At 43.6% G+C, this 26119-nt stretch overlaps 1 protein-coding gene across 8 annotated transcripts in view; it reads right to left on the minus strand.

Annotated features, from left to right (window-relative positions):
* The window catches only part of nhsl1b (NHS-like 1b), a 105080-nt gene that overhangs the window by 38279 nt on the left and 40682 nt on the right, over positions 1–26119 (minus strand). Inside the window, exon 1 of one of the 8 annotated variants that reach the window (XM_037086186.1) lies at positions 22550–22975. The exons of 5 other annotated variants lie outside the window; for them this stretch is intronic. In XM_037086186.1, the coding sequence (XP_036942081.1) occupies positions 22550–22787 (238 nt within the window). In that variant the 5' untranslated portion in view covers positions 22788–22975. Of the gene's footprint in view, positions 1–5429; positions 5726–13533; positions 13674–22549; positions 22976–26119 lie in introns of those variants that run through there. 2 more of the 8 variants (XM_037086194.1, XM_037086188.1) reach the window with 2 other exon arrangements.

Here is a 26119-nt window from a genome sequence, read left to right on the forward strand (position 1 = left end):
AGGGCCAGAAAACCTCAGAGGACCAGACTGGAAGCAGCATGAGGTAGAAAAAAGCTCCCTCTAATAGCAGCGCTCATTAAAGAAATGGGCTGTGACTGAGGTTGGTGCAGCGCTTAGATGCACTTATCCTGCACTACGGCACAATTAGATTTTTCAATTACTAACAACATGACCACTGTTGAACCGACTGGGGCTAAAGAAGAGGGCAAAAGCTGTTGCTAGAGCAAACACAGGCCAGATTAAGTCTTGTAATCGCATTTGCTTTCTGCCTGGTGGCATTATGAGAGTGTTAAGAGGAACTATCTATCTATCTATCTATCTATCTATCTAACTCTAGCACTCATGGAATTGTTTCTCCACTGCGGGCGAGTTTTAGCTCATCATGACTTGGATGAATAAACTGCCTTTTGTCTGTCAGCATGAAAATATGAACCTTATAATACTGAAGAGGGCAAGAAGTTTGTTACCTATCTACGCACACACAGCAGAATTTCTCACCATTAATAATAAATAAATCACCAGATTGACCTGTTTTGACACACGCTCCTTGCATTAAACCTTAAAGGTGAAACTTGACCTCTGTAATTACACACACACACACACACACAAGTACCCTCGTATTGCTCACACATACATGCATACCATGAGGTCCTGTTCTAATTTGAACTCAGCAGTGTCAGCGATGATCTTTCATCATGTGCCTCTCATCAGGTGTCACATGCCAACATACAGCTAAACTATCTGCACTCTAAGAAACTTGAGTCAGGCAAAAAAGGAGCAACCAGGAACCATAAAAGAAGAAAGAGAGATCCTAGAGACACACTAGATAAAGATCTTGCATTTCGTATAATCTATCTTCATCTTGTTAGTCCAGAGTCTGGGTGCCATTTGGTGCAATGCACTGACCCAACCTCCAGGAGGCTCCCTTTGTTAACAAGCAGTATGCAGCAGGGGTACAACCACACCGAGCATATAATAGAGGTCACTGAGTGAGTGAAGAATGAAATACGCAAGAAAATAATAAAAATCTACCTCGGAGGAAAACAAAAGCAAAATGAGGGATGCAAGTAACAGATATTGTCATTGCAAATCTTTCACCTGTCGATTATTTTCTTGAACAACCGAATGGTTGTTTGGTCTATTAAATGTCAGAATATTACAAAAACAATTTGATCAGTGCTTCCCAAAGCCCAAGATGATGTCCTAAAATGTCTTTTTTTCATCATTCTGTTTTATAACCAACCAATCCCCTGCTGTTTCAAACCTCCCTGCGTTTGACACATTGGGTCAATATATGGGTAAAAGTATCTGTGTATCTGTTGATTCAATTGATTATCTGCCTGTTATGCCCTGACGTGATAATTAACCCATTAAGTAAAACTCAATTGTACACATTCGGTTCCTCACACCTGATCCCCCCTAAAGTAAACTCTGTTCTTTTCTCCTCCCTCCTCCAAATTAAAAGCCATCTGAGCTCAGACCAACACTATTAATCTGACCAGATCAATTTTTCAAGCAAGTGACACACACACACGCACTGAAAGACAAAACCAACTCCCTTGAGAGTGTAAGCCTCTCTTTGCTCTGCGGACATTTAAATTTTAACATAACGTTGTTATTGAAATAGCATTTTCACCCTGCGCAGATTCAAGCTGACTCCAACAAGCAGCAAAGATGAAAACATGAGAGAAAAAGCACCAAGGATCTATGGACAAATGAACTTAACGTCCCGCACAGACAGAACTCCCCATAACTCAATTACCCCCCAGTATTTGTCAGTGATGACTTCATTAGCCACTGGTCACACATGATGGAGGAGCACCTGTTTAACCAATCACCAGCCAGCCATTGCCTATTAGGCCTTTAACAAGCTGAGAGGTCTCCATCTGTTAGACACACAGCCAGCTATTACCCACTGATTACCTCCTTTATCTCCTAACTAAATAAATGTCTAAGAAGATGTAGACCGGAGAAGATGTGGACCGGACCGCTGAAGCATCTAAATTCGGAACGGATGAATGGAAAAGAAAAAAACGAGCAGACATGCACTCATTCACACACACACAGACGAAAAACAAGGTTCAAGACTTCATCAATGAACGGGAGGGAGAGGGAGAGCGGGAGTTCGAGGCAGACAGAGCAGCTTTGAAGAGAAACGGAGCCTTAACCCATTTTACAGTTGAACGGCCCCAAGCAACCCCAGTGACCCCCAAATTCCCGAAAGTGTGTGTGTGTGTGTGTGTGTGTGTGTGTGTGTGTGTGTGAGAGAGAGAGAGAGAGAGAAATCCCCTTCTTTTCTCCATCTCATTAAGCTGTGTGCCATGCTCTCTACGCCATTGTTCTGTCACCTCCAACCTGCTAATAGGGGGGGTTTCATGCACACTCAGGACTTAGGGTGTATTTGTCTTCACTCATCTACGTTTTGAGTGTGCGTGAGTGTAGCAGTAAGCCCTGAATTGGCAACTGGCAAATCTCACTGCATCGGTATGAATGGTTGTTTCACCTTAATCCCTTAAAATCTCTGCGTTTTAGAACAAACAAGCTGCTTGGGTCGGATGTTTTTTTTCTGTGTGTGCAGGATGAGAAAAATGACTCATTAGTTTTTGTTGACAGCCGATTAGCAAGACTAGCTTCCGACACTTCTTTAGAGTAGTGCGGCTGGTTTAAGAGAGGCGAAACAAGAATAAAGAGAGGAGAAACTGGGGCAACCTTAAGCTTGTTTCTTCTTCTGTCTCCTGTTTCAAAACCTTCTGAGGATTAGAGTAAGGAAGAGATAAATGGGGGCTCTTTTTCTCCTCTCTTATCACATGGACCCTTTAATCCAACATCCAGCCAACAGTATCATGACTGCATACATTTTTAATGCAGGAAAGTTTACCTTCAACTACTTCCCGGTGTTTTATTGCCTTGAAAAGACAAGACTTGTCATATATGTGAATGAAACACTGAAGGAGAGACAATGACAAAGAGCTAAAACCAAGACTGAAGACGTCCTGAGTCCCACCGCCACAATTATATTATCCTAACTGATTTTCAGGAGTGCTTCCCCCTATAAATGCGGCCAATCCATTTCATTTGGCCTCATCTAGTTACTCTACAAGACTGGCCTCCCTCAGGTGCACTTCCCTTGGGAGCTGTTGGCACTGATTGGTCGATAACTGAACCTGCCTTCCCACTGAGGGATTATGGGGGATCCGGTGCAACACCTGCTCCCCCACTACACTGCTATAAAGCACAAGTAGGGTAGAGGGAGAAGATGTAATGGTAACATAAGCATTGCCATTCTGCTTTAAGAAAATAATGATTCATCGAAAGACTCAAAGTACAGGGAAGAGAAAAGTGTAAAAACGTGAGGCATGCGTACGGGATAAGTGAAACACAAAGGACGATTTAGCCAAACTCCAATTTGAGCGTGTTTGTGTTTGAGGGTCGTCTGTTCAGCGGTGCATGAACACAGAGTGACTGGGAGGTTGATTCAACCTACAGAGCCCAGACAATACTGTACCCATGGTGGCGACATCTTGAGCTGTCAAGACGTGTTAGCCAAAGCAGGCGTGAGGACGGGCCGCACTCGTCTGGCAGCATATTGTTACGGCAAACGCACAGGAATGAGGGATTCTATTTCGACTAACCGTAGAGGCAGAAAAACACTATGAAGTAGTTATTATAGGTGGTTAGATCGACTAAATAACTAACAACAAAAACAGAAAACTAGTTAGAAAAGTTGTAAGCAAAAAAAAAAGTAGCTCCTTTAGCTCTGATTTTCCGGCTAACTTCTTTTATATCCTGTGTTGTGTGCCAAATGAATTTTGGTTATTCACAAGACGTATAAACAATTTTGTGTAATATCATTTTCATAATCATATATCATATTCCCACAACTAAACAATGATCACACAACAGATCCTTTATCACCCTCTCACATCTCCCTGATGGCTCCTTTATGTAGTGGCAGAGGTGAAAGTGGGTCACCTCCGTAACCCAGTCAGCTCCATCACCCCGGTATTGTCATCTCTGTTACACTTCCCTGCAGGCCCGTCACCTCCAGCTGCTAGCTATTGTGTCTTGTTCCCAGGGGTGGCCACCCAGGGGAGTCATGACGTCCTACTGTCCCAGAGGACTGGCAAGCATGGTTGGAATTCAAGCATGCATCATCGGCTTCCACTCATTAGGACAAATATGCACACACAGCCATCCACCTAATGAGTGCACTAGTGAATAAATGCATGCTTAAGCACACGTCCAAGCACAGTAGGGAAGTAATTAAATATGCATGTAATAAACCAGAACTGAAAGATACCTTCCTGGGGTGGAGGGGAAAAAAAGGTTCGTGATGCAGACAAACAATGATTCTAAAACTGAGACCCGGTTCTTTGCATAATGATCGCAGGTAATGATTTTGTAAGACCGGTTATATGTTCCTGGACAGTGATATGTAAAGGACATACACAGGTGCGTCATGTTTATGTTCTAGGCTATGATACCTCAAGAGCTTTGGCAAAGATGCCTGAGCGTGAGCAAACACAGCTGGATAATATCTGACTAGCAATCCCTGGCTAGCAAGTTAGCATGTGGAAGCATTTCGTGTTGTATGAAGTTGAAGGGAAAAAAAGACCCATTTGTAGCCCTCTGAATCAGAACAGAATCGATTCAGGGGGTCTCAAGAGATTCTCATAATTAATCTCTCCACAAACATTCAACATACAAGGTAACACATATGTCACAGACAATAACTAATGAGCTATACAGTAGGTCACATATTCAGGCATTAATGACAGTATTCACAAAAGCCTTTCTGTGAGGGTCATCCAGCCTGATGGACCCCACCACCGCACCAAAGGCCAAAGGTCTCCGAGGTCAAAGAGCCGCTATCTTGCATTGATTCTGCACGGGACACCTAGCATATCATACACAAGCGAGGACGCACATTTGCACGCACAAAGACAGACGGGACTCAGTTACAAGAGGATGGAAATCACCTAATAAGAGGAGACAAAGCCCAGCTTGGGAAAAGCTTCCACACCATGTGTCGTGACTCTCTGGCACTGTGACATACAGCGTATAATTAAATCCTGCAAACAGTTCAGGTGTCTTAAGTTCCCTTTGAAGCAGGAGTCTGTTTCCCAGCCGACACAAACACCACCATCACTACTGTAGCAAAACAGCAATGTGTCATATAAAGTCTGTTAAGCCTTAGTAAGAGGCTCAGGCAGACTGCTACCTAGGTAGTCCAGCTTTAAAGTTGAAGGCAAGAACCTCTATCATGCTGTTTTGTTGTTAAAATGAGAAGGGACCGAGCTACAGAGAAAAAATTTGGATTACAGAGGCACAACTAGATAATACTTAAAATCTCTGACAGTTGTTCCAACTCCAGAACTTCCGCTACCAAACTCCATGACAGTGAATGTGTTCTGCTCTCAAGTCTGTACCTTTGCCATCCTGTGCGATTTTCCCCGGTGAGCCTTTGGTGTCCGGTCCAAGCAGCGGTTTGGGTGTCCAGAGAGAGTCCGGCCTCTGATGGACCTTTGACACTGAAAGCAGACGTTTGCGAAGGCAGCCCTCCGGTCTAGGGCTGGGGAAGGCCTGGTGCTGGAGGCTGTTCCCCATCTTCTTGGCGGGCTGGAAGGAGCACACAGTTCGCTTCTCACCAGGGGGGTCCTCATAGCAGGCCCTGTCCCAGCAGCTGACCACCGGCTCCGAGGAGAGGCAGTGCACGTATGTGATCATCCCAGGCTAAGACCTAAACCCCCCTGACACCCACCCTCCCCTGCTCTATCCACAACCAAAGCCCCCAACTCCACCTCCTTCTCGCGCGACCCTCTCTCCTTGGACAAGCACTTGAGGTGGTGGGATGGAGGGCTGTGTTTGGGAGACCTCCCCCCTTTGCTCCCAAACTCTCAATAGGCCTCCCCCTCTCTTTCTGGGAAGATAGGACTGAGGTTTGGAGGTTTTTGCAACCCACAGGGGACCCAATCCCCCCTCTGTCTCCTCCTCTCTCTCCTCCTTCTGTTTTTGTCCTTCCTCTCCCTCTCTCAGGGGTTCCTATTGACTTGCATTGATTTGCCTGACAAAGGAAGGCTGTCCACAAATTCAGATTACAAGATTTAACCCCAAAACAAATATTTCACATCTCTATTGCAGCAAAATGTTAATAAAAACCCTGGGTGATTATCAGTTGAATTTCTGGCAAGCTCGCAAACACAGAAATTCTGACCCCAAAAACTGACCACAAGAACTTTCTTCTCCAAAGAAGCAAAAAATAAGTCTTGAAAAACAAAGGGCAGTGCCTTGCTGGAAATACCTGTGGTTAAAGCATGGTTTCTTTTGCTAAGACCCCGAAGCATCACCACAAATTGCGTGAAAGAAGATCCAATAAAAGTCAAGAAACAAGCTCATGGTGAAAGATGGTGACCGCCGCAATTGGTAAATAGAGGAGGTTAGTAAAAACAGTGCCTCAAAAAGAGTGTTCAGGCAAGTTTGTCGTGTTTTGGAGCATCGTCTTCCCTCTTTCTCCACCTTTTCAAGACCATCATGGCTCAGTGGCATCCACACGGCCTCTCCTCCCCTCTCCTCTCAGCTCCTCCTCCCTCTCGTCTTTTCTTTGCTCCTCAAACACTGCTGTTCTAATCTGTAAACCCAGATTATCCATCCTCCAGCCCGAGCCTCCGATTGTGACAGAAAGACACAACACAGATGGACACCAGGCTGTAGGTAATTAACTGCATCACCTCCAGCGCTAGAATGTGTGGAAGTTCAAGAAGACATTGGCGTGCTGTGTGTCAGATGGTTAACTCCTCGGATGACGCAAAAGTCCAGCATGAAGAAAGCTGAATGTGGGGCAAATATCAACCAGCTTCCTCATGCTTACCCTCGGCTGACTGTACAAGTGCAGAGATCCAGATGAAATTCCCCGAATCGGACAAAACATACACCAGTTTCAAAGCTCTGATGAATGTAACAGCAGTTGAAAAGAGGAGCACAGTCTGAGGCACAGACTGACACCAGATAAAAAGATAAGCATCAAATGTAGACACACAGAGATTAAAAACAGGGTGAGCATAGTGGTAAAAAAAACATCAGGTGCCAGGTGAGGGTGTGTGTGTGTGTGTGTGTGTGTGTGTGTGTGTGCGTGTGTGTGTGTGATCCTTAATCAGCCAGACTGTGAGGCACGCTAAGCTCACTGATATGCCAAGATAGATTAATAGGATGAAGACCAGTAGAAGGGGTAAGATAAAACTGAAGACTGAATACTACAGGTGGTGGCCCATTAACTGAAAACACAGACATTAAAAAAATAAAAGAAGAACAAGATGAAAAGAGAAACACTAAAAGTGGGCAAGAACTACATGAGCATATTGAGGAAAATGTCTCCCTCTAGTGGTGGCAAATAATTGTGCCATACAACAGACATCCAAAAGTGATGATTGGTGCAATATTATTATTAATATTCTGCAATTATTTTGATATTAAATAATTATTTCAGTCATTTTTTAATACTGATCTTCTTAAAAAAATATTGAGAATGCATGTTAAAAATTGACCTGAATAGCAACCCAACAACCTGAAGAAGCTCATTGTTAACATGCATTCTCAGTGTTTTGTGTTTTTTTTTTTTCCTTTTTTTTTCTTTCTGAACTCATTTGGATTTTGGTTAATTGGACAAGGCAAGGCATTTGAAGAAGTCACCTTAACTCTGGGAAACGGGATGGATTTTATTTCACATTTCTAAATATTTCTTCGACAGCAGATTAATCAAGAATGACAATAATCACTAGCTGCAGCACTTGTACTCTCACTCACCGATTTAAACTTTGGGGTCACAGGGATGGACTGTGTGCATGTCTGTGTGTATGAGTGCTGTTGTTATTCTGCCAAAGCCTCATCAGATAGCCAGAGGCTAAAACAGCCATTACTGATGGTTATCATTTCCACAGCGCTGTGAGTCAGCCAACACACAAGCTGATTACAAAACCACAACCACTGCACACACACGGGACATAATGGACAAACCACAGCACACACACCCACATATAAAACAGTGTGTGGACACGTAGCCCCACTGGGCAAGCCAAAAGATTCTGACTGTGGCCTAAATTGCACTTTAACACTGTTGTTGCCCTAAATCCATAAACGCATAGACATGTTTGATCATACAGTTCACACAGAGAACAACATCAGGGGTGTGTAGTCATGCAGACACAATAACAACATCACAGGGGGTGTTTACAGTGACAAACAGACATTATAGACATACTACAAGCAGGAACATGTATTGTGGTGTTTGTGGTGTGGACAGTCGTGTGTGATTGTACACACATACAGAACGGATGTTGTGTGACTTATTTGGCGGTGAATGTTCAGGTCTTGCCCAGACCCAGCATGCATGGTCAGACTCTCACAGCCCACTGCCCATGAATGAGGATTATTACTAGTAAGGAGGTGTGTGTGCATGTGTGTGCGTGTGTGTGTGTGTGTGTGTGTGTGTGTGTGTGTGCGCACCACCATTCTTAAACAATGTAACATCCATGCTGTGTCCAAGTTGGAACAGTGCATGTTGTGTATGTATCAATGCAAGTGTTTGTACATGCATATAAACTCTCCAGTGTGCCTGTGAATACCCCCATGTGCACAAAGACTGGTGTGTGTGTGTGTGTGTGTGTGTGTGAGTGTGTGTGTGTGTGTGCGTGTGTGTGTGTGTGTGTGTGCGTGTGTGCGTGTGTGTGTGTGTGTGTGTGTGTGTGTTTGGGAGCGGGGGAAGCCAAAACGGAAGGCTTTGGGGACGGAACAATGGTAACCATGGACACACATAGGTCTGAATGGAGCAAGAGGAGCACCTGCACGCTGAGCTAGTCCTCTGTCTGGGGAAGTCATCCACTCATCCACAGGGAGTCGGCCATTGTCTTTTCAAACTTCTCCAACAACAAAACTTTTCCAGCACTGTCCCTGGAAACATCACTCACTCACCCAACACTCACCTCCTCAGAAACTCTTACCGAAAATACAGAAAGTCCTACTTGCTAACATCTTTCTCTTAATTTCTGAACTTTTCACGAGGCCATTGTTTTGTAAACTCTGTCGAGAGGACAAAAGGTTCACTGGAGTCCTGACAGAGTTCATTCACAGGCAATTGGAAAATCACCATCTATTGTTTACCTATCAAGACCAGAAATCTCCTCCTCCTCTGGAAGACTTGTTTACAGTGGTCATTCTGAGTTTCCTCCTAAAGTCTCATGATAATTAACAAGTTTGCATAGTTTGCTTGTGCAAAATTTGGAGCAGAAAAGAAAAAAACTTTGACTTTGATGATAAAGATAATTTGATTTTGCTTGGCTCTGTAACAAACAAGCATGTTTCCTTACATCCGCATACTCTGATTTGTAGGTCAGGACGTCTCTAATCTCTTTCATTTACAGTGGTTGGTTGGGACAGATTTTAACTTCATCCCTCCAAAAATTGCAGCTCCTAGAATTTCAATATGGCGCTAGTGTGATTTCAACAATACTTCAATTAATTGTTCAGCTCTAGTAAAAATGTTTCAGCAGATGAGGATTATGAACTCAGGACATGAAGAGCTACTTTTGCATGGAGATTAGCTACTGATCAGATACAGCTAATCACTTAGCGCATAGCATAAACAAACAAAATGCAATTCTTTAGACTGAACACCTACAGTATTAAAAGTAAGCACTAAAGTGACAAATCTGAACAACTCTCAGCTTACAACTATAACACAAACTGTTACATATGGTTGGACAAGAGTTTGACTTGTGACTGAACAAACAGGACTCGTCTGTTTAGATCAAGATGTAGATGGGAGCATGCACAAGCATACTAATATCTCAATATAAATAAAAGTATTGATAGGTCTAATATCCAGCCATGTTGTTGTATTTGACCGTGATTTAAGTTTAATGTTGTCGATCCAGTAGGTGACTTTCTGTCAAGCCTTTCACCATCGACTGAAGACAAGTATTCTGCTGTCTACATTTCAACACCTCTCTCCTGTCTTCCACGCTCCTCTCTTCCACTCCACTGGAGATAAGCAGCCTGCCACAACCAGTGTGAGAAAATCCATCAACACCACTACCCACAAGGCCAGAGGGAAGGTAGAGGGTCATCACCGGGTCAAGGGGTCACGGTCTTTCTAGACACACGGCACAGGTGTTTTGGTTATTGAAGGACCATCCAGGTTAACGAGGGAGGAACTTTAAAATAGGGTTGCTAAAATAAAGGCTGTCAACAACTTTGTTTACTTGTATACTTGTATATTTATTTGTACTTTTTGATTCCTGAAAATCCATAAGTATCTCTGGTTTGGCTTTTCTTTTCAATAAGAGGAAAAGTTATTGAGTCACAAAGGGTCCCCACATCCTGTCTGCCTCGTCATCTGTCATTATCGAATAAAATGAAAACTAAATGGAAGTTTTCAAGATGTCAAAATAAAGTGAAACAGGGCAATAATCTAATGTTTCTGCGTTAATTACAGATACATGTTTCAAGTGAAGACCTCAGATCAGTTTTATCTAGCGAAGTTCTATCACTGTTCTATCTGTGTAGGTACCATATAGCTGGTGAGAATCCTGAGTGAAATGCCATGAAGGAGTTGAGGTTAAATTTAAGCGTGGACATAAAGCTATGTGGGTCACTGCCCTGAAGGCCGAAACTAACACGGCTGGCCTGGAGGAAAAAACACACAGGGCTCCTGCTGTCTTCTCAAGAGTGTGTGGAACTCTCTCTAACACACACACACACACAGAACCACACACACGCACACATTCCCGGAATTTAATTCACACACACGTGCAGGTCAATTACACAGATGCTGGCAAACATCTCTATATGACCAGTAACTCTCTCAAAGTTCAGCAGCATAAACACACGGATACAATTCAACACATCTGGCTGGACATTAAGGTAACAGCCTCTCAGACGTCACCAGAGTTAGATTTCATCACCAGTCACAAATCGACATTTTTAAATGTAATATAACTGTTGTCTGTTGTCTGGTAATGCTCTCTGCAGCAGAGTTTGCGCTCAGCCAAGATTCGTATTTGGGTGAACTTATCCTTTAATTAAATAAAACATATCCAAACTGGAACACTCAATAAAGTCCAAGTGCATACGTCATTAATGTAGCATCTGTGTCTGCCAGGACCGACACATCTGCACTTCCCCGTCAACTGCTGTCCACAACCAAAACATCTGAATCCGCTATAATGCTCACACAGCCAAGCGGCTGAAAACCAAACCAGGGAGCGCTGAAGCAAGTTTAACTCAGCCAAAGACATGTTGTTCCAGATTGGACATGGCCTGAGCAGACCTTAATTGACCTCACAACAAGGACGGGGGATGAGTTCTCTGCAATATGTTTGTTTGACAGGGCTTAAACTCCACTGACATGAACAGAAAAGTGGCATTTCCATACACCTCACGCGGCAGGAAACCTTCAATTTGAGCGAGAACGAGTTTTACCAAAATCACTCCAGACTAATCCCTACTGAGTCCCATCTAATGTATACTTAACAAACCCTACTGGAGTGGAGCTCAAGTGCAGAGATGACTTATGTAATATACCAAAAGCCACACCAAGCGGTCTGGCCAGCAAGCAAAGGGCTTACAACTGAAAATGCAAGGCTTTACCGCGGGAGAGGAGGGGGGTGTGAGCCACAGCTGGATGTGGAGGAACACGGGCTTGAATATGTGTCACATCTGCCCCACAGTTGGCAACAGAGGGCCAGTTTAAATCATAACATAAGCAGGCATTTTCTTACTGGCAACCAATGTAGAGTAATCTACTGGTCGGATCACGCCGTTTAATGTAATGCACAGTATTTGGGTCAGTTTGACATGAACTGAGGCTGGAAACTGGTAGTGGTGTTTTTTTTTTTTTTCTTCAACTGCAGCATTTATGAACGTATGGCAACTTTTTAACTTTTTAACATAAAAACGTCATAATTCTTATGAACATGCATGAAGGAAAATTCTATCCCGCTACACAGAGTCAAATGTTCAAAGTGAAACCTGGCAATTTTGTCAATTACTTCATCTAACAAAACTGTTGTGTTTTTTTTTCTCTCTCTCCAACACAACCTCCACATCTGTTTCTCTCCATCAAATCTGACCGGAGTCGCACAGTGCGGAAACTGTTAAACTGACAACATAAATCACCGCGTACAGCTGATGAACCGGGGTATTAACACGAAAAAGTTGCAGCATTCAGTTTATAGCACCGCCGTTCTGGAAGCCATAAATCTACAGGCTACAGAAAGAGAGAATTCACACGTTCACGAGAGGAATGATTCCTCATTACTGAGATAAGAAAAGTTTGGATCATTTAGTGAGACGCAGCTGAGCACCATTTTTGTTCCATGTATTATTTCATCTGGGAGTTCCTGCATATTTTTCAGCTTAGAGAGGCATATGCTCTCCAAATCTTCTGTTGTTTTCTGCATTTGTAGAGCTTGTTTTTCTTACAGTGCAACTTCGACTGACCGCTTACTTGACCAGGCAAAAGTTGAGGTTATTATTCTTCAAAACTTTGGCGTGAACACTGAGTCATCATACTAATGTTCTTTGACATTCATGATATGGGAAAATCAGAGAGGGGAGTACGTTTGCACAGATAGCTGTGGCTTCAAATTCAGATCCATGACAGATAAAGATGCAAACATGATCACGATGTTCTTAACAACTGTGCATTAACGTACACGTTTTGATAAAAGAGACTGAAAGCTGTGGAAGCAAAACCTTTGTTTCACACATCATGTCTGGCCCGGACAACTTCATGACTTCATCACTGATACATGGCTGACGGTGAAGTCACTGTTTGGATGAGTCGAACACAGTCACACACTGAGAATCAAGTATACTGTTATACAGACGAGCGATGACTAAAGAGATGAGAAATGAGGCTGCCTATTAAAGAGGAGACCAGTTCCCCCCTTATCTCACTTTAACTGGTCAGTCCAGTTACCGCCAACACATGGCCCAGCTCTGCAGGGCAGCAGCCCAGCAACTGCTGCTCTGCCAGCTGTTACTGTGTCCAGCACACACTCAGACACACAAACGCACACGTATCATACAGCTAAAATAAACTCATTTAGCGAGTTTCACAGCAGAGAGCTCTCAATAGTGCCTCTTTTTGTTTCAACTGAAGTCAAACATGAATCAGAGAGAACCAGGAAGCCAGAGTGATCAAAAAGCAAACAGATAGAAAGAAGAAGAAAAAAAAAAGGAGAGGTAGGATTAAAGTCAGCGAACCTGAACGAGTCAGACAAAAAAAAGAAAGAAGAAATGATTAAAGAGAGAAACAGGAGGGTTCCCTTCACTAAAGAAAAACACATGAGGAAGGATATTGTGTGGTGGAAGCTGCTGGGACGGAGATTACTTTCCACACACATGGGAGAGAGATGGAGTCCAACTTTTCTTTGTCTCAGAAAGTCTGGAGGAAAAAGTCCCACAGTCGCACCGGGGTGATGCAAACACACACACGCACACACACACACACACACACACACACACACACACACTTACCTTTCAGACAGAACATGGCTCCTCACTTATTTCCCCATTTATCCACGAGAAACGAATGCCGGTCTCTTCCTCTGCTCTTCCTCTTCAGGCTCTCTCGATCTTCCTCTTTCTCACCCTCCTTTCCTCTCTCCCCCTCTCCCTTTTCCCTCTACAGCGCTCGGTCGAAGCGCTCACACACAGACGCACGGATCCCGACACACAAACTCCTCTGTCCCGTTGCCTCTCTCGCCATCTCCCTCCCTCTCTCTCTCTCTCTCTCTCCCCCTCACACACACAGCCAGCCAACTTCCACACTGCAGGAAACTGCTCTGCGACCCCCCGACACTCTGCTTCCCCCCTCGCTCTCTCTCTGCATCTCTGAATATCTCTCCACCACGCTGACAATCACCCCCTCATCTCTCCGCCCCATCAGTGTTAAGAGGCAGAAGCCCAGTACAACATAAAACTCCTGAAGCTGCTGTCAACCCATGATTAATGTCCTTAATGCACATATTAGAGATAAAACACAAGCCCATAGTATTTACATTACAAGAAACAAGGTCAATGCTCTTGTTAAGGCAGGCGAAAAATCAAAACAAAATTACGCACACAGAGCGTGAGCCGCGTCGAGGATTGTGATTGTAGAGAATCTGGGCAGTCAGCAGTTCAGAGGGAGGCAGGGGGCCCCGGCCTGAGGCCGATCCATTGTGCGCTGATCAAATATAATCGCTTTAATCCCCACAATTCAACTGTTTGTTATCAGGAGCAGCTACAAGCTTGATGCATCCCCAACCCTCAGCCCTGGCTGCTCTGAATCACCAGCAGCATCACACAGATGGGCGTCAGAAACACTGACTCAATCACCAACTGTGGAAACAATATCATGTCAAAATATAATTTGCCTATAGGGGGTTAAGCTGCTACTCCTGTCTTGTTCAAGGGGTAAAACAGAAAAGAGTGCCCTTTAGTGCTCTTGCATTATTACTATATCAACAAAAAAGGTCATTTATAAGAGACATAGAGCAAAAATCAAAAAGAAACAGGGAAGAGTTCATTTGAAAAGTCAAGAAATAAATACCCTCATCAAATAATATCCCATGACAAATCAATACACAATTAGCACTGGAGCATAATCTTCCTTTAATGGGAGCTGTGAGGTGACAAAATCACAAAAGTTGTCACAAAAGTGACAAGACAGTGTGAATGTGTCAACTCAAAGTTTGGTTCACTCCTCACTACATAGCTGAATGCAAAATGCCATTGATCTCCAATGAGGTTCCGTAATGGCTTTCTCTTATGCTGCAAAAACACAGTGGTTACTGCTTAAAGGGCTGCTGAGGCTTCAAGTCAAAGAACCACTCGAGCCTCATTACACTGCATAATGTTCTGTGCTGGTCAAAGCTCAACATTTTTAGATTTCGAAATATGAGGCGAATTAACTCATTTACACATTTTAATTCATAAATTGATAATGAATGTTGTTTGTGCCCCTGTTAGTCAGAAAACTGAGTTATACAACGGAGTAATAAACTAGTAAAACAAGCTACTTCGTGGTTTATTTATCTATCATTAAATACATTTTCTCAGCATTAATTGCTTGTATTCATGCTATTTTTGCACCCATTTGGGATATACTTTGACTTGTTTTGTGCAGGTCTCATTCACTAGAGAGTCAAACACATGACCTGGTGAGATTCTTGCACTGCAATCTTATTTGAATCCACTCCTATTCTGAAGCAAACGTTTATCATGTAATGCAGATACCGGGCATAACAAAAGCAAGATGCAGAATAGCACGATTAAGCTGTTATAGTAATGATAATAATAAGAATCATAGTAATTATAGCAATTGCTCTACTCACAACTATTACTACAAAATATGTCATCCTAAAGCATCATAAAGGCTTACGGGGGCATTCGAACTACTCTACACATTAGTTTATAATCCTTTAGGTTTTAATGATGGCCAGCCATAATTAGTCACTGAAACATACTACAGTGAGCGTGTTGTGTGCATGTGTGTGTGTGTGTGTGTGTTACGAACATGTTAATCCCACCACAGAGCGGCTCGCAGGCTATGACACGTCTGCCTCGACCAGATGTCACCAATTAAGGCCTGATTGGCGCGTGTGTGAGCGCTAGTGTGTGCGATGGTGTAAGCAAGCCCCGCCGCAAGAGTGTGTAAAATGAAAAATGCCACGAAAACACAACTCTCGACATAATCAGCAGTTAAAGACACACAAATCCCTGAATAGAGCCACCTAACCAGACAATAAAACCTGACTTCATCAAACCTCCACCTTAATTGGATGTTGCTTCCACCAAAATGGCTCTCACTTCAACCTTCACCATAAAACTCTCTACTCCGAAGAAACACTTGAGGTTCGCCTGACCACTGCTCTCACAAAGCTGAAATCATAAAAGCACAGAGGTGGAATTTCTTTTCTATTTTCAAACAATCACGTCATGTTGTCCCCCCTTCCACATGAGGCCAAGGCAGGTAGTGAACAGTTAAGTATCAGTGTCTTTACTGAGGAAAATGTAGGTGTTTTTAGGATATAGTATATGGGCCAAGTGACGAAACAAAACAGTGGAAATTTAGAAATAAAAGTTAAAATATCCCCCAAAAAACTCCAAGCCAAGGTGGAAAACTTAAAGTATTCAGCCCTGTATTGATAAATGACAAATTGCATTGGTCACAGGCAAATTAATCAAACTAATCAGGACATACATGAACCACGAACCATCCAAATATTCTCACAACAATCGTGGATGGAGGCTGTACTTTAGCCTGTGTCAGTTTGTTGTCAGCAGGATTACACAAAACCTACTCAGCAGATTTCCATAAAACTTGAAAGGACTGCGTGGCAACGCGGTCTCCCGGTTAAATGGCAGGTGTACTGTAACTACGGCACTTAAAGACTATATTCAGAGACATTCCAACTGACCACTGATGTCGTTCTCCAAAACACAGTCTTTGTCTACAAATAAAAGACTATCATAAGGGCTGAAATGTGTCAAAGGCTCCATTATAGATAACATCTTATCTTAAATGTCAGTCGGTAACCGCTTGTCCTGCACATCTTCCTGTCCAGTACAGCAAGAATGTGTCAGCCATGAAACCCTGCGTCAGAAGATAATACGCAACAACACGCACAGATAAGAACTAAGCCTGTTGTAGCAAACACGACGATTGCAGACACGAACAGCTAGACACGCGAAGGGAAGGAACATGGAACTGGATAAAATCTAGTACTGACCTCAGTACTGAACAGTACTGAGGGACTGAAAAAGATCATCTCCTTTCCAAATGACATCAGCACAGCTCCTGTGCACAAGGATTATAATCTCTCACCTCTGGATTGTGTTGGGACAACATCAGTACATGGTATCAACATAAGCCCTCTAGACCTCTATCCCCTCACAGACTAAAATCATCCCCTACCTCCGCTTTTTTATCATTGAGTCATTTGCGGATTAGCTCCCATAATACAAAGGTAATAGGATACATGCAGTATGACACAAAAAACAAGGTGGGTGGTGCACGACAGAGATTTGGATTTTGGTAGGGAAATACGAGGTAATGCGATTTTTAATGCAGGCTAAAACTCGACTGAGATGTGTGGCGGGCGTACTGTAGGTCTGATCTGGGATCAGCTGATAGGGACATAAAAAGCAGGTTACGTGGATCAGAGAGCAAAAGACTTGACTTACCTGAAAATCACCACATCATTGTCAGCACATAGAAGAGACAGAAAGAGAAAAAGGTGATTAGAAACAGTTTAAGTTATCGTTCTTGCACGTAATAAGTGTGTAACTGTATATATCTGCATGCAGTAGGCGTGTGTATGCGCCCTGGGCTGTGGGCCACATCACCAGATTTCCATGTCTGTCATTTAATGAGGCCTTGCTGGTTTATACATCACATCACCCCCCTACAGCGAATTATCATCTGCTAATCTGGATTTACACATGGACTACATAATGATGATGAGTGCGTGTCGCTGAGCGTGTATGTGCATGTGCAAATGCTGGTCCAAAAAAAAGAGTGTTACACAAGAGTTCGGTCTCCTCTGAATCCTCTTTAGATTTCACTATACACCTCACACACACACACATAGATTTCAAAACATTCATAAACAGCTCATTGATGGAAAATGTATGATGTGAGACCCAATTCTGGTCCTAGCAGCCACAACACTGGAGTGCCAAGGTATGGTAAATATTTAGGTCAATATGTCGTTGCCCTAAATTTTCGAAATGGAAAAAAAAAAGCAGAAACTCACAGCAACATACTGTGGATACATAAAAACACATCAGAAAATTCTACTAAATCCCTCAATCTCCCAGTTTTGCATGTTAACATGGTGCACCCCCACTTGCCAACAACAGAAATCTCAGTGAGTCACCAAGTTCATTTCATGTGGCGACTTGCTGTACACAGCACGTAAACAGCATACACCGTAAGAAGCAGTAAAGTAATCAAATAAAGCCCACATCCTTAGCTACCAAACAGGCCAGACAGGGATTCGGGCTCAGGAGGGCTGAGGTGCCTTCCAAAACATCAATCATGCCCGCCTGTGAATTGATGGCAGGATCCATAGGTTTCACTGAGGAGACTGATCAGGTGTCCCTGTCAGGTGGATCCTGCCATCATGTGTGACAGAGCAGGGAAGAGGGAGAGGAGAGGAGACAGTTTAATCAATTTAAAGTCTATAAAATGTCAAAAAACAATGTGAAAAATGCTCTGGACAATTTCCCAGAGCCTAAAGTGGTGTCTCCAAATTCCTCATCTTGTCCAGTCTACAGTTCAAAACCCTAAGACTCTTCATTTACTATCTTCATAACTTTTCAGAAAATGGAACCAGAAAAATTGACTATAATAATTCATCACTTATGAAAAATATTTTTCAACTGACTGATCAATTGATCTACTAATCATCACAGCTCTCTCTCCATCAGTGATAACTCCATCACCTTTTCTTCACCACTGTTGCCACCTACAGGCCCCGGGCCTCACGAGCAGAGCTTTTCTCTCTGCTGGGCATCAGAAAGTAAATGCGTCCTAATTCTACACTACTTGCCGCATCTCAGCAGGTTTACAGTACGTTACATGTCAATATGCCTACTAAATTCTCTTAATTTTTGTGTGTGCTGTTGTCCCGCAAGACTTTGCACAAAGAAAACAGAGGAGGAGCTCACAGCGGGAAAAAGCACCACAAATTATGGACGGTGGTCGGCCAGTTCCAGGAACGTCTCGTAAAACAAAAAAAGCCATTAAATCTGAGGGGGATCCTGCTGGTCTGTTGGTTAAGATGCATACCAAACCAAACTGTATATTCCAGCCAAGAGCCTTTGTTGCATGTCACGGACCCTGTTCTTCTCTACTCATGCTGCCATCTACTGAAAGCTTAATAACAGGGGCTAAAAAAGTACAAAATGCTTATAAAACAGTTTCTTCTTTGTTCATTTGCATATTAGTTAGGCTCAATGCCACTGATCAGGACAAGTATTTTACTTTAATCCTCCCAGTATGCATATCGGATGTTTTGTACTCACCGCACAGTAAGGCTGTACCAGACTCTGAATGTTGTTCGTCAAATCAATCTGGCTTTTCAATATCAAGAGTAGACTATTTATTTCCTTTTTGTCCCTAAACACTATCTTCCAATTAATATCACGTCCATGAGTCTAAAGTTTTACTTGTAAGACTCATGTTAAATTTGTTTCTTTGTCTTCCACACAGTCAGAAAATAAGTAAAACTGTGCATCCTGCTCATAGTTTAGCAATGAGATCCCAGCATGCCACAGAGCATCTCTCCGACCGTGCTGGTGAGAGCTCGGACAGCCAAATAGTCAGTCCCAGAGGATTGCAGTGTGGGAGGTTTTACTACCATCTGCTTCAAAAGTGGTTTAGCCGACTACACTGACTGGTCATCACCGGAGCAGAGAGAACAGACTGGAGACGCGCTGCCCTGCCTTGCTCGTTTGTGGTCATTTTGCAACTCGGTTTCCAAACAAAGTTTGCAGCCTGTCATGAAGTTGCCCCTCGTGACCCAACTCGAAAACAAAAGTGGAGTTATTCAACTGAAAAAACACGTGTATGACTCGAATCACCAACTATTAAGAGGCAGCTCTACTGCACAAGCAATCTACTATCAAAATTTGTTTTCAGCGCAAAGTTTATATAACTACTATATATCATGTAATTGGGAAACTGAACGCTGTTGACCAGCTGCACAATAACTAAACTAAATCCTCAAATGTCAGTGTAAGTCAAGTCAAACACCAAAAATGTGGCTTTAGGAATCTGTCGACATGACAAGGTACATTTAATTAGTTCTGAGTTTTTCTGCTTATCATTTTCTGATCCCATGATGTTGATCCACCTCAGGTCATTTAAGTATGCCATGACAGCCAATAGCAGCTTGGGTAACAGACTGCTCTCTTCCACATGATTGGCTCAGAGTTGCCCCAATAGGAAGGTCAAGCTGAACCACACCAGGAAGCTCCTCACTCGCACAACCATCACTGTGGCAACCGAGGCAAACACCCAGCCAGTGGAGATGGAGGCTGCAACAAAATTGCAGGCTTTGGAGCCACAGGCACTCATTTAAGGGCTATATTTACACACAGGCACGGTGCGCAGCTGCCCATGTGTCTTGTAATGGGTCCTGGCAGGCGCGTAAAAGCAAGATCCAGAAGTTATAAATACTTCAGGTTCAAACTAGAGAGATATTCTTATGAATCGCTTCCTCTGTGTGGTGTGTAGCGTGCATATGTACAGTATGCGTGTATGCTTTTGTGTGTGTGTGTGTGTGTGAGAATGCGCTATGGATGGAATAATTTTATTTTGACCTGTCTCTGACACTGTCTCTGGCCTGGAATTAGCTATGATAAGAAATAGACTGTGTGTATGACAGAGAAAGGCAAAGAAAGAAAAAAAAAGAGGGCGTGTGTGTGTGTGTGTGTGTGTGTGTGTTGGAAAAAAAGACGGAGAGGACCAGTCTCCGAAAAACAAAAAGTCTACATAGAATAACATGTTTTATTTGCCTTGTTCCTCTTGATTTCCTCATCCTCTTGTGTATTCTCTCCATCTGCAAGCAGTGCGTTAGCTAATATAGCAAAATCAATAAACACTCTCCCTTCCTTCCTTGATGATTTAACAACCAAATGCTGAACTATCATAGACTGAAATGACTGCTTCCTGACTATACTTAACAAATAATTCATGGGGAGAATCAAACATAAAAAGTCATGTTAGTAAGAGGAGATTTCCCAAAGAACTACAGGAGGAGGGAGCAAGCTCGAACAAAGATAGAAAGATTCAAAATAAGTAAGGATGATAGATCAAACTGAGATGAGATCAGTAACAAACATATAAAAAGATCTGCAAAGACACCAGTTTGACACCATCTAACATAATGAGGTGAACATGTACAGCCTTGGTTTTTTGTGCCCTTGTTCCATAATGGTGAGCGCGGCCCTTACCCTTTGACTTCGAAAAAAATGTGAGGACCTCAAACCATGCTAACCATGTGCAGCCCTGCGCCGTTTTAGAAAGGGGCAGGTTCAGAGGTGACAAGAGTGGCTAGGATGGATTGAGACATGCCGTAAACGAAAACAGCAACAAGCTCCACATTCCTGCGAGGCAGCAAAGTGGCCACTTGTGCTTAGGTAGCTCCACGTGTCTTTGGGAACCACTTAACTTTGGCCTAAAGCTACAACGGATGCATTAAAACACACAGTGAAAATGCTGCATATGTTGCGACTGAACTACTTCACTTCACGTATCTACTTCAGCAGCTTTGCACTCACTGGGAGGCGACGATGGAAGTCTGCAATGTATGCAGCTAATTTGGACTGAGTCAGATCACTGTTATGCTGGCTAGTAAAGACAAAATAATAATCTGAAACTGTAAACAGAAGATCGCAATTGGCCAAATGGCTTTTCTCAACATTTAGTTTGTTTTTCTCTCGATATGTTTGCTCTTGGATCAGTTACTGATCAAAACACAAAAACATTCAAGCGTATAACCACGTTCCAATCTTTCCTCTGCTCATGAATGTTCCTGGGATGGCAGCGACAAAGTAAACCCAAGTAGAAAGTTCCTGAAGAAGGTCCTGTCTGCCTAAATATCAAGAAGGCTGATGTGAGTCCAGGTGAAACAGACCTGCCACTGCTGCTGGAGATGACGACAAACTTCATAAAGAGCACGCAGAGAAGTGCAGCATCGGCATCTTTTTCCATTGTCAGGTAAAGGTTAGGCTACAGTTACACCCATTTTTCCTAAAGCCTTAGTGACACCACTGGCCAAATATACACACATCCATGTACACACACACACACACACACACAACAACAACTAATGAACCGATCAATAAATAATGAGCCCGATCTGGAAACACAATGCCCCTGAGGTACTGAGCAAAGTGTAAATGACATTCCTACCTGAGTTCAGCTGATGTCCACATATAAACTGGAAATGTCACTGAAGAAAACAAATTACTCGACAGTGTTAACGCTTGGTCTGAGTGACGGGCTATGCAAGCCTCAGCACAGACACATGCTCTCCCTGGCACCAAACCCTGCGCTCACATCGCCACCAGCCTGTGACATCACCACGCGTGTGACATCACCTGTTTCCGGTCTGACACATCATTGTTTACCTATCTTAACACACAAAGTGCCCTTTGACCCCCTAACAGCCCCGCTGATCGCACTCAGTCCTCCTGCTCGACTCCCTGTGGCAACCAGGAAGTGCCAGGGACGTGGACGCGGAGAACAAGGGGCCATAAAAAGACAGTGACCCACTTCTTGCTTTGCTTGTGGATGTAAACAAGTCATTCACTGGCTTCCTGGCCGAGAGCGAGAACAAAAATCCATTCAAATGAGCTCCGAGCTTTGTGACAGCAGCCAAGGCAAACGTACAGCATGGTTTGGTGGGTGTGCATCTAAAGAAACATGCGACAAACAGAATCGTATGGCAGTGACGTAGATTAACTCTTCATCGCTGTCGGCCCTTCCTTCGCTCACCTATTTTGTGCTGAGGCTGGTACACCCAGTTATCATCATGTTCTTCGTCTCTGTCCACGGCGTGAAGGTGAGTGTGCGAGTACGCCGGACGGGTGTGGATGGTGTGGAGCTCACTCTGGCTGTGGAAGATGCGCCTGCTCTGTCGGGAAAGGGTGGACACGCTGAGCCAGCTGAGAGCGCGGGACAGGCCAGCAGGTTTTTCCTTACGAAAGGAAGAGGACCTCCTGTCCCCTCTCATCCTGATTCAGGGAGAAGCAAGTCCAAGATGGGAAGGTGTAGGATCCAACTGTCTCGAAAACCAAGTTTTAAATTGGATAAATAATCCTCAGATGGAGATCATTCCAAACATTTTTTGACACACATGCTAAAATGCTTCGAAACTATTCAGATTCTACGTTAAGAATCAAATGAGTTCCAGGTGGAGGTTCAGCCCAGTTTTCCTTCACTTTCTCCACACAGCTCCACATCATGACTCTAGTCAGGACAGTCTCGACTTCCAAAGGCTTTCTCCTTCAATTCATCTCTTTGTCAAAAGCAAAAAGTCAGACTTAAATCTTCTCTTTTCCTTTCTTCACTTCCTCTGTGCTTAAAGATTCTGGGCGCGATTCCCAACCCCAGAGGGGTAATTAAGCAATCCAGCAAGCTGGAAAATCACCACCCCTCTGCAGACGCACGCTCATATGTGTGCACTCAATGTTGGCTGCAATAATCCCTCTTGGTGCTTGACAGGGTGAAGAGAGGTTTCCAAATTGCATAAAGATACTTTTCAATCACTGCAAGTCAACGGTTGTTGTTTACAGCCATGCGTGCCATCGAGAGCGGTTATCTTCCAGTTGTTAGCACATGCACCAGCTGACACGCACCATCTCAGCGCCAGGCAGGACCAGGAGGTTAAAGTGGTTTCAGCGTCCCTGGGTCTATTCCCAGCCTGATGAAGTTACATGCATACTCACACATTGGCACAAACACATGAAATCCTCCCGCCACAAGCTCCAAATAGGGCTCCTCTATTATGTGTGTGGATGCAAAGATGACGCCACCTCTTAGGGGTTTCCAGAGAATGTCGTCCAACTTCAACCACTTCCCTTGCCTCGCCGTGCAGTTTCTACCACATTACTCCCCGGTCTATCACCGTCACTGGTAGATGAAGAAGAAGCATGCTGAGTATGCTGCTGTTGTGGAAAAAGTCCAGGCGTTGACAGCCATCTGAATCTGTCTCTCCAATCAGCTGATCAGCACGAGTAAGAATCAGGAAGGGAAGCCCACACCTGCTGCACTCACACGCAGTGTGACGCACGGACGGGCTTAAAAGACCTATGAGTCGATGAGGATACCCTGAACTTTGGTCCTCGTCGGTCCTCAAGAAAGCAAGTGCATGACTGCCTATAGGAGTTGACTGTGTGTTGTGAGCGTAAGGTTAGGATTACACCCAACCCCAGGAGCCACGGTGCTGAAATATGAGTCAGCCCGTCCCTTCTTTCCCTCCCTCTCTTTTTCTCTTGGTTTTTCTGTGATCCCTGATCTTTGCCCCTCCCTTCCATCCGTATGCCGGCATGGCAACCACTCCTCCTTCCCTCCCTACTTCGCAGCTTTCTTCCCGCCCTCGCACCTTTTTTTTCCCCTGAGTTCTGTTTACTATCCCCATTATCCTTGTCGCTTCCAGTCCCTCAGGTGCCTTCTTCCTTGAGGAAGCATTTGAATCCAGCCTCACCACAGCCAGTGACAGTAGCAACTGCAAGTTGTGCTTCATCCAAAAGACATTTTAATGCCAGTTTCACAAGGAACAAACTACTTTTTACAATTTTCAGGCACTAAGCTATATGTTTAAAGATACTGTGTGTTAAGAGTCTTCAAGGACACACTCATAGCATTACTGCGGTTGATATTCTGCCCGAGGGGCTGGAGGCAACTGGTTAAACAACAAGCTCTTCGTAACTGAAAACAGCCGCAAACAAGGATTAATAACAGGGTGGTGAAAACACCCACCCAACACTGATTGATTAGTCTAACATAAGAAAGCACTGACGTGATATTGTTTGTTATGCCACCAAAATATAAAACTCAGCACATGCTTAGCTGCCCAACATATAGTTGCGGCAGGCTAAAATAGCACACAGGGGGCCTCAGGGACACAAACAAAGCCTTTATGGGGCACTACAAGCGTGTTTGCGAGGTGGAGTTTTCCCACCCAAGTGTTACCGCAGAGGGAGTGTGTGACCACCAAGGTGTGACAATAAAGTAGCACTGTGCAAGTGTGTGCATGTGTGTATTTTTGTGTTTGAAGCACACATATCACAGTAATCCCATTCCTCAATCCCTTTCACTACCTTGTCCCCACTTGCGCAACCTTGATAAGACCTGAGGATTGGAAAGTTAGAGGGAGTAGCTTCTGTTCAGGCACCGACTTGATGCTGTATCTTCTTATTGTGGATCTCCTTTTGTGGATCCATTACACAGCTGAAAGCCGATCCTACATTTGTATTTAGGATGTGGTAGTAAACCTAGACGTCTACCCCCATGGCTCTGACATGTCCCTGAACTCATTTTCTTTTTCCCTTTACAGAGGAAATCTACTAACTCAGCACTTGCTGTTGACGCAAAGGGACAACAGCCTGCTACTGATGTCGCAGCCTAACTTACAAACATGAATATGAAACACAACGACACACACATTTACATTGTAAGAGGTTTGCCTTCATTGATGCATGACACCTAACACCACAGGCATTTTAATTATTAACCTACATTACTGTCTATTGTGCAGCGATAAAGGGACCACATGGCGTATGAAATGGAAGGAAGTGATTGAAACACAGGTCAAGATACTAACTGGCTATGATGAGGATATAATTAATCTCGCTTCAAATTCAGAAAATCTGCTATAAATACAGGGCAAAAAATAGACACTTAGTCAGGACCACTTCAGTTTATTGATTTCTTTTCAGGAAGATAAGCCGTTTTAGTACCCTAACTCCCTGAGGGGATTGAAAAGTCAGGGGTCATCATAAGGGGTCAGCATCCTGGTTCAACCCCCACCTCACGTCAATTTCATAAAGATCCTTGTGTTCATTCCCTTAAAGCTGCACACAGAGGAGCAACAGCAGCGGCGATAATCAATATTACAGACCGTGAAGAAGTGGACGCTTAACAGCTTTGGCTCGGCTGCTTCTGGTCAGAGGAGAATATCAAGATTAGCTTTTGATGGCTTTCAGCTGTTAGAGTAGAGGTAAAATCTTCTTAGAAACATATAAATAGTGTTTGATTTGTTGATGGAAATCCAAAACTTTGAGTGTTTCTCAGCTGACCATGAGTCAAATTATGGGTCTATGTGCCTCAAATGTTTACAGTTGCTACTGATGTAAATACACAAGAGAATGTATATTTATTAACTCCACCCAGTTATGTTCGGAGGCTTTGTTTTCACCTTTGTCCATTTGTGTGTTTGTTGGTTGGTTTGTCAGTGGGATTACTCAAAATCCCAACATATTTCCACCAAACCTATGAAATTATTTTCCGTATTTTGTTGAAGAACAATACGTGGATCTTGACGATGCTTTAGTGGCTGATATC

This window comes from Acanthopagrus latus, chromosome 22 (genome assembly GCF_904848185.1).
Source record: "Acanthopagrus latus isolate v.2019 chromosome 22, fAcaLat1.1, whole genome shotgun sequence".
In the NCBI taxonomy this organism is placed as follows: Eukaryota; Metazoa; Chordata; class Actinopteri; order Spariformes; family Sparidae; genus Acanthopagrus; species Acanthopagrus latus.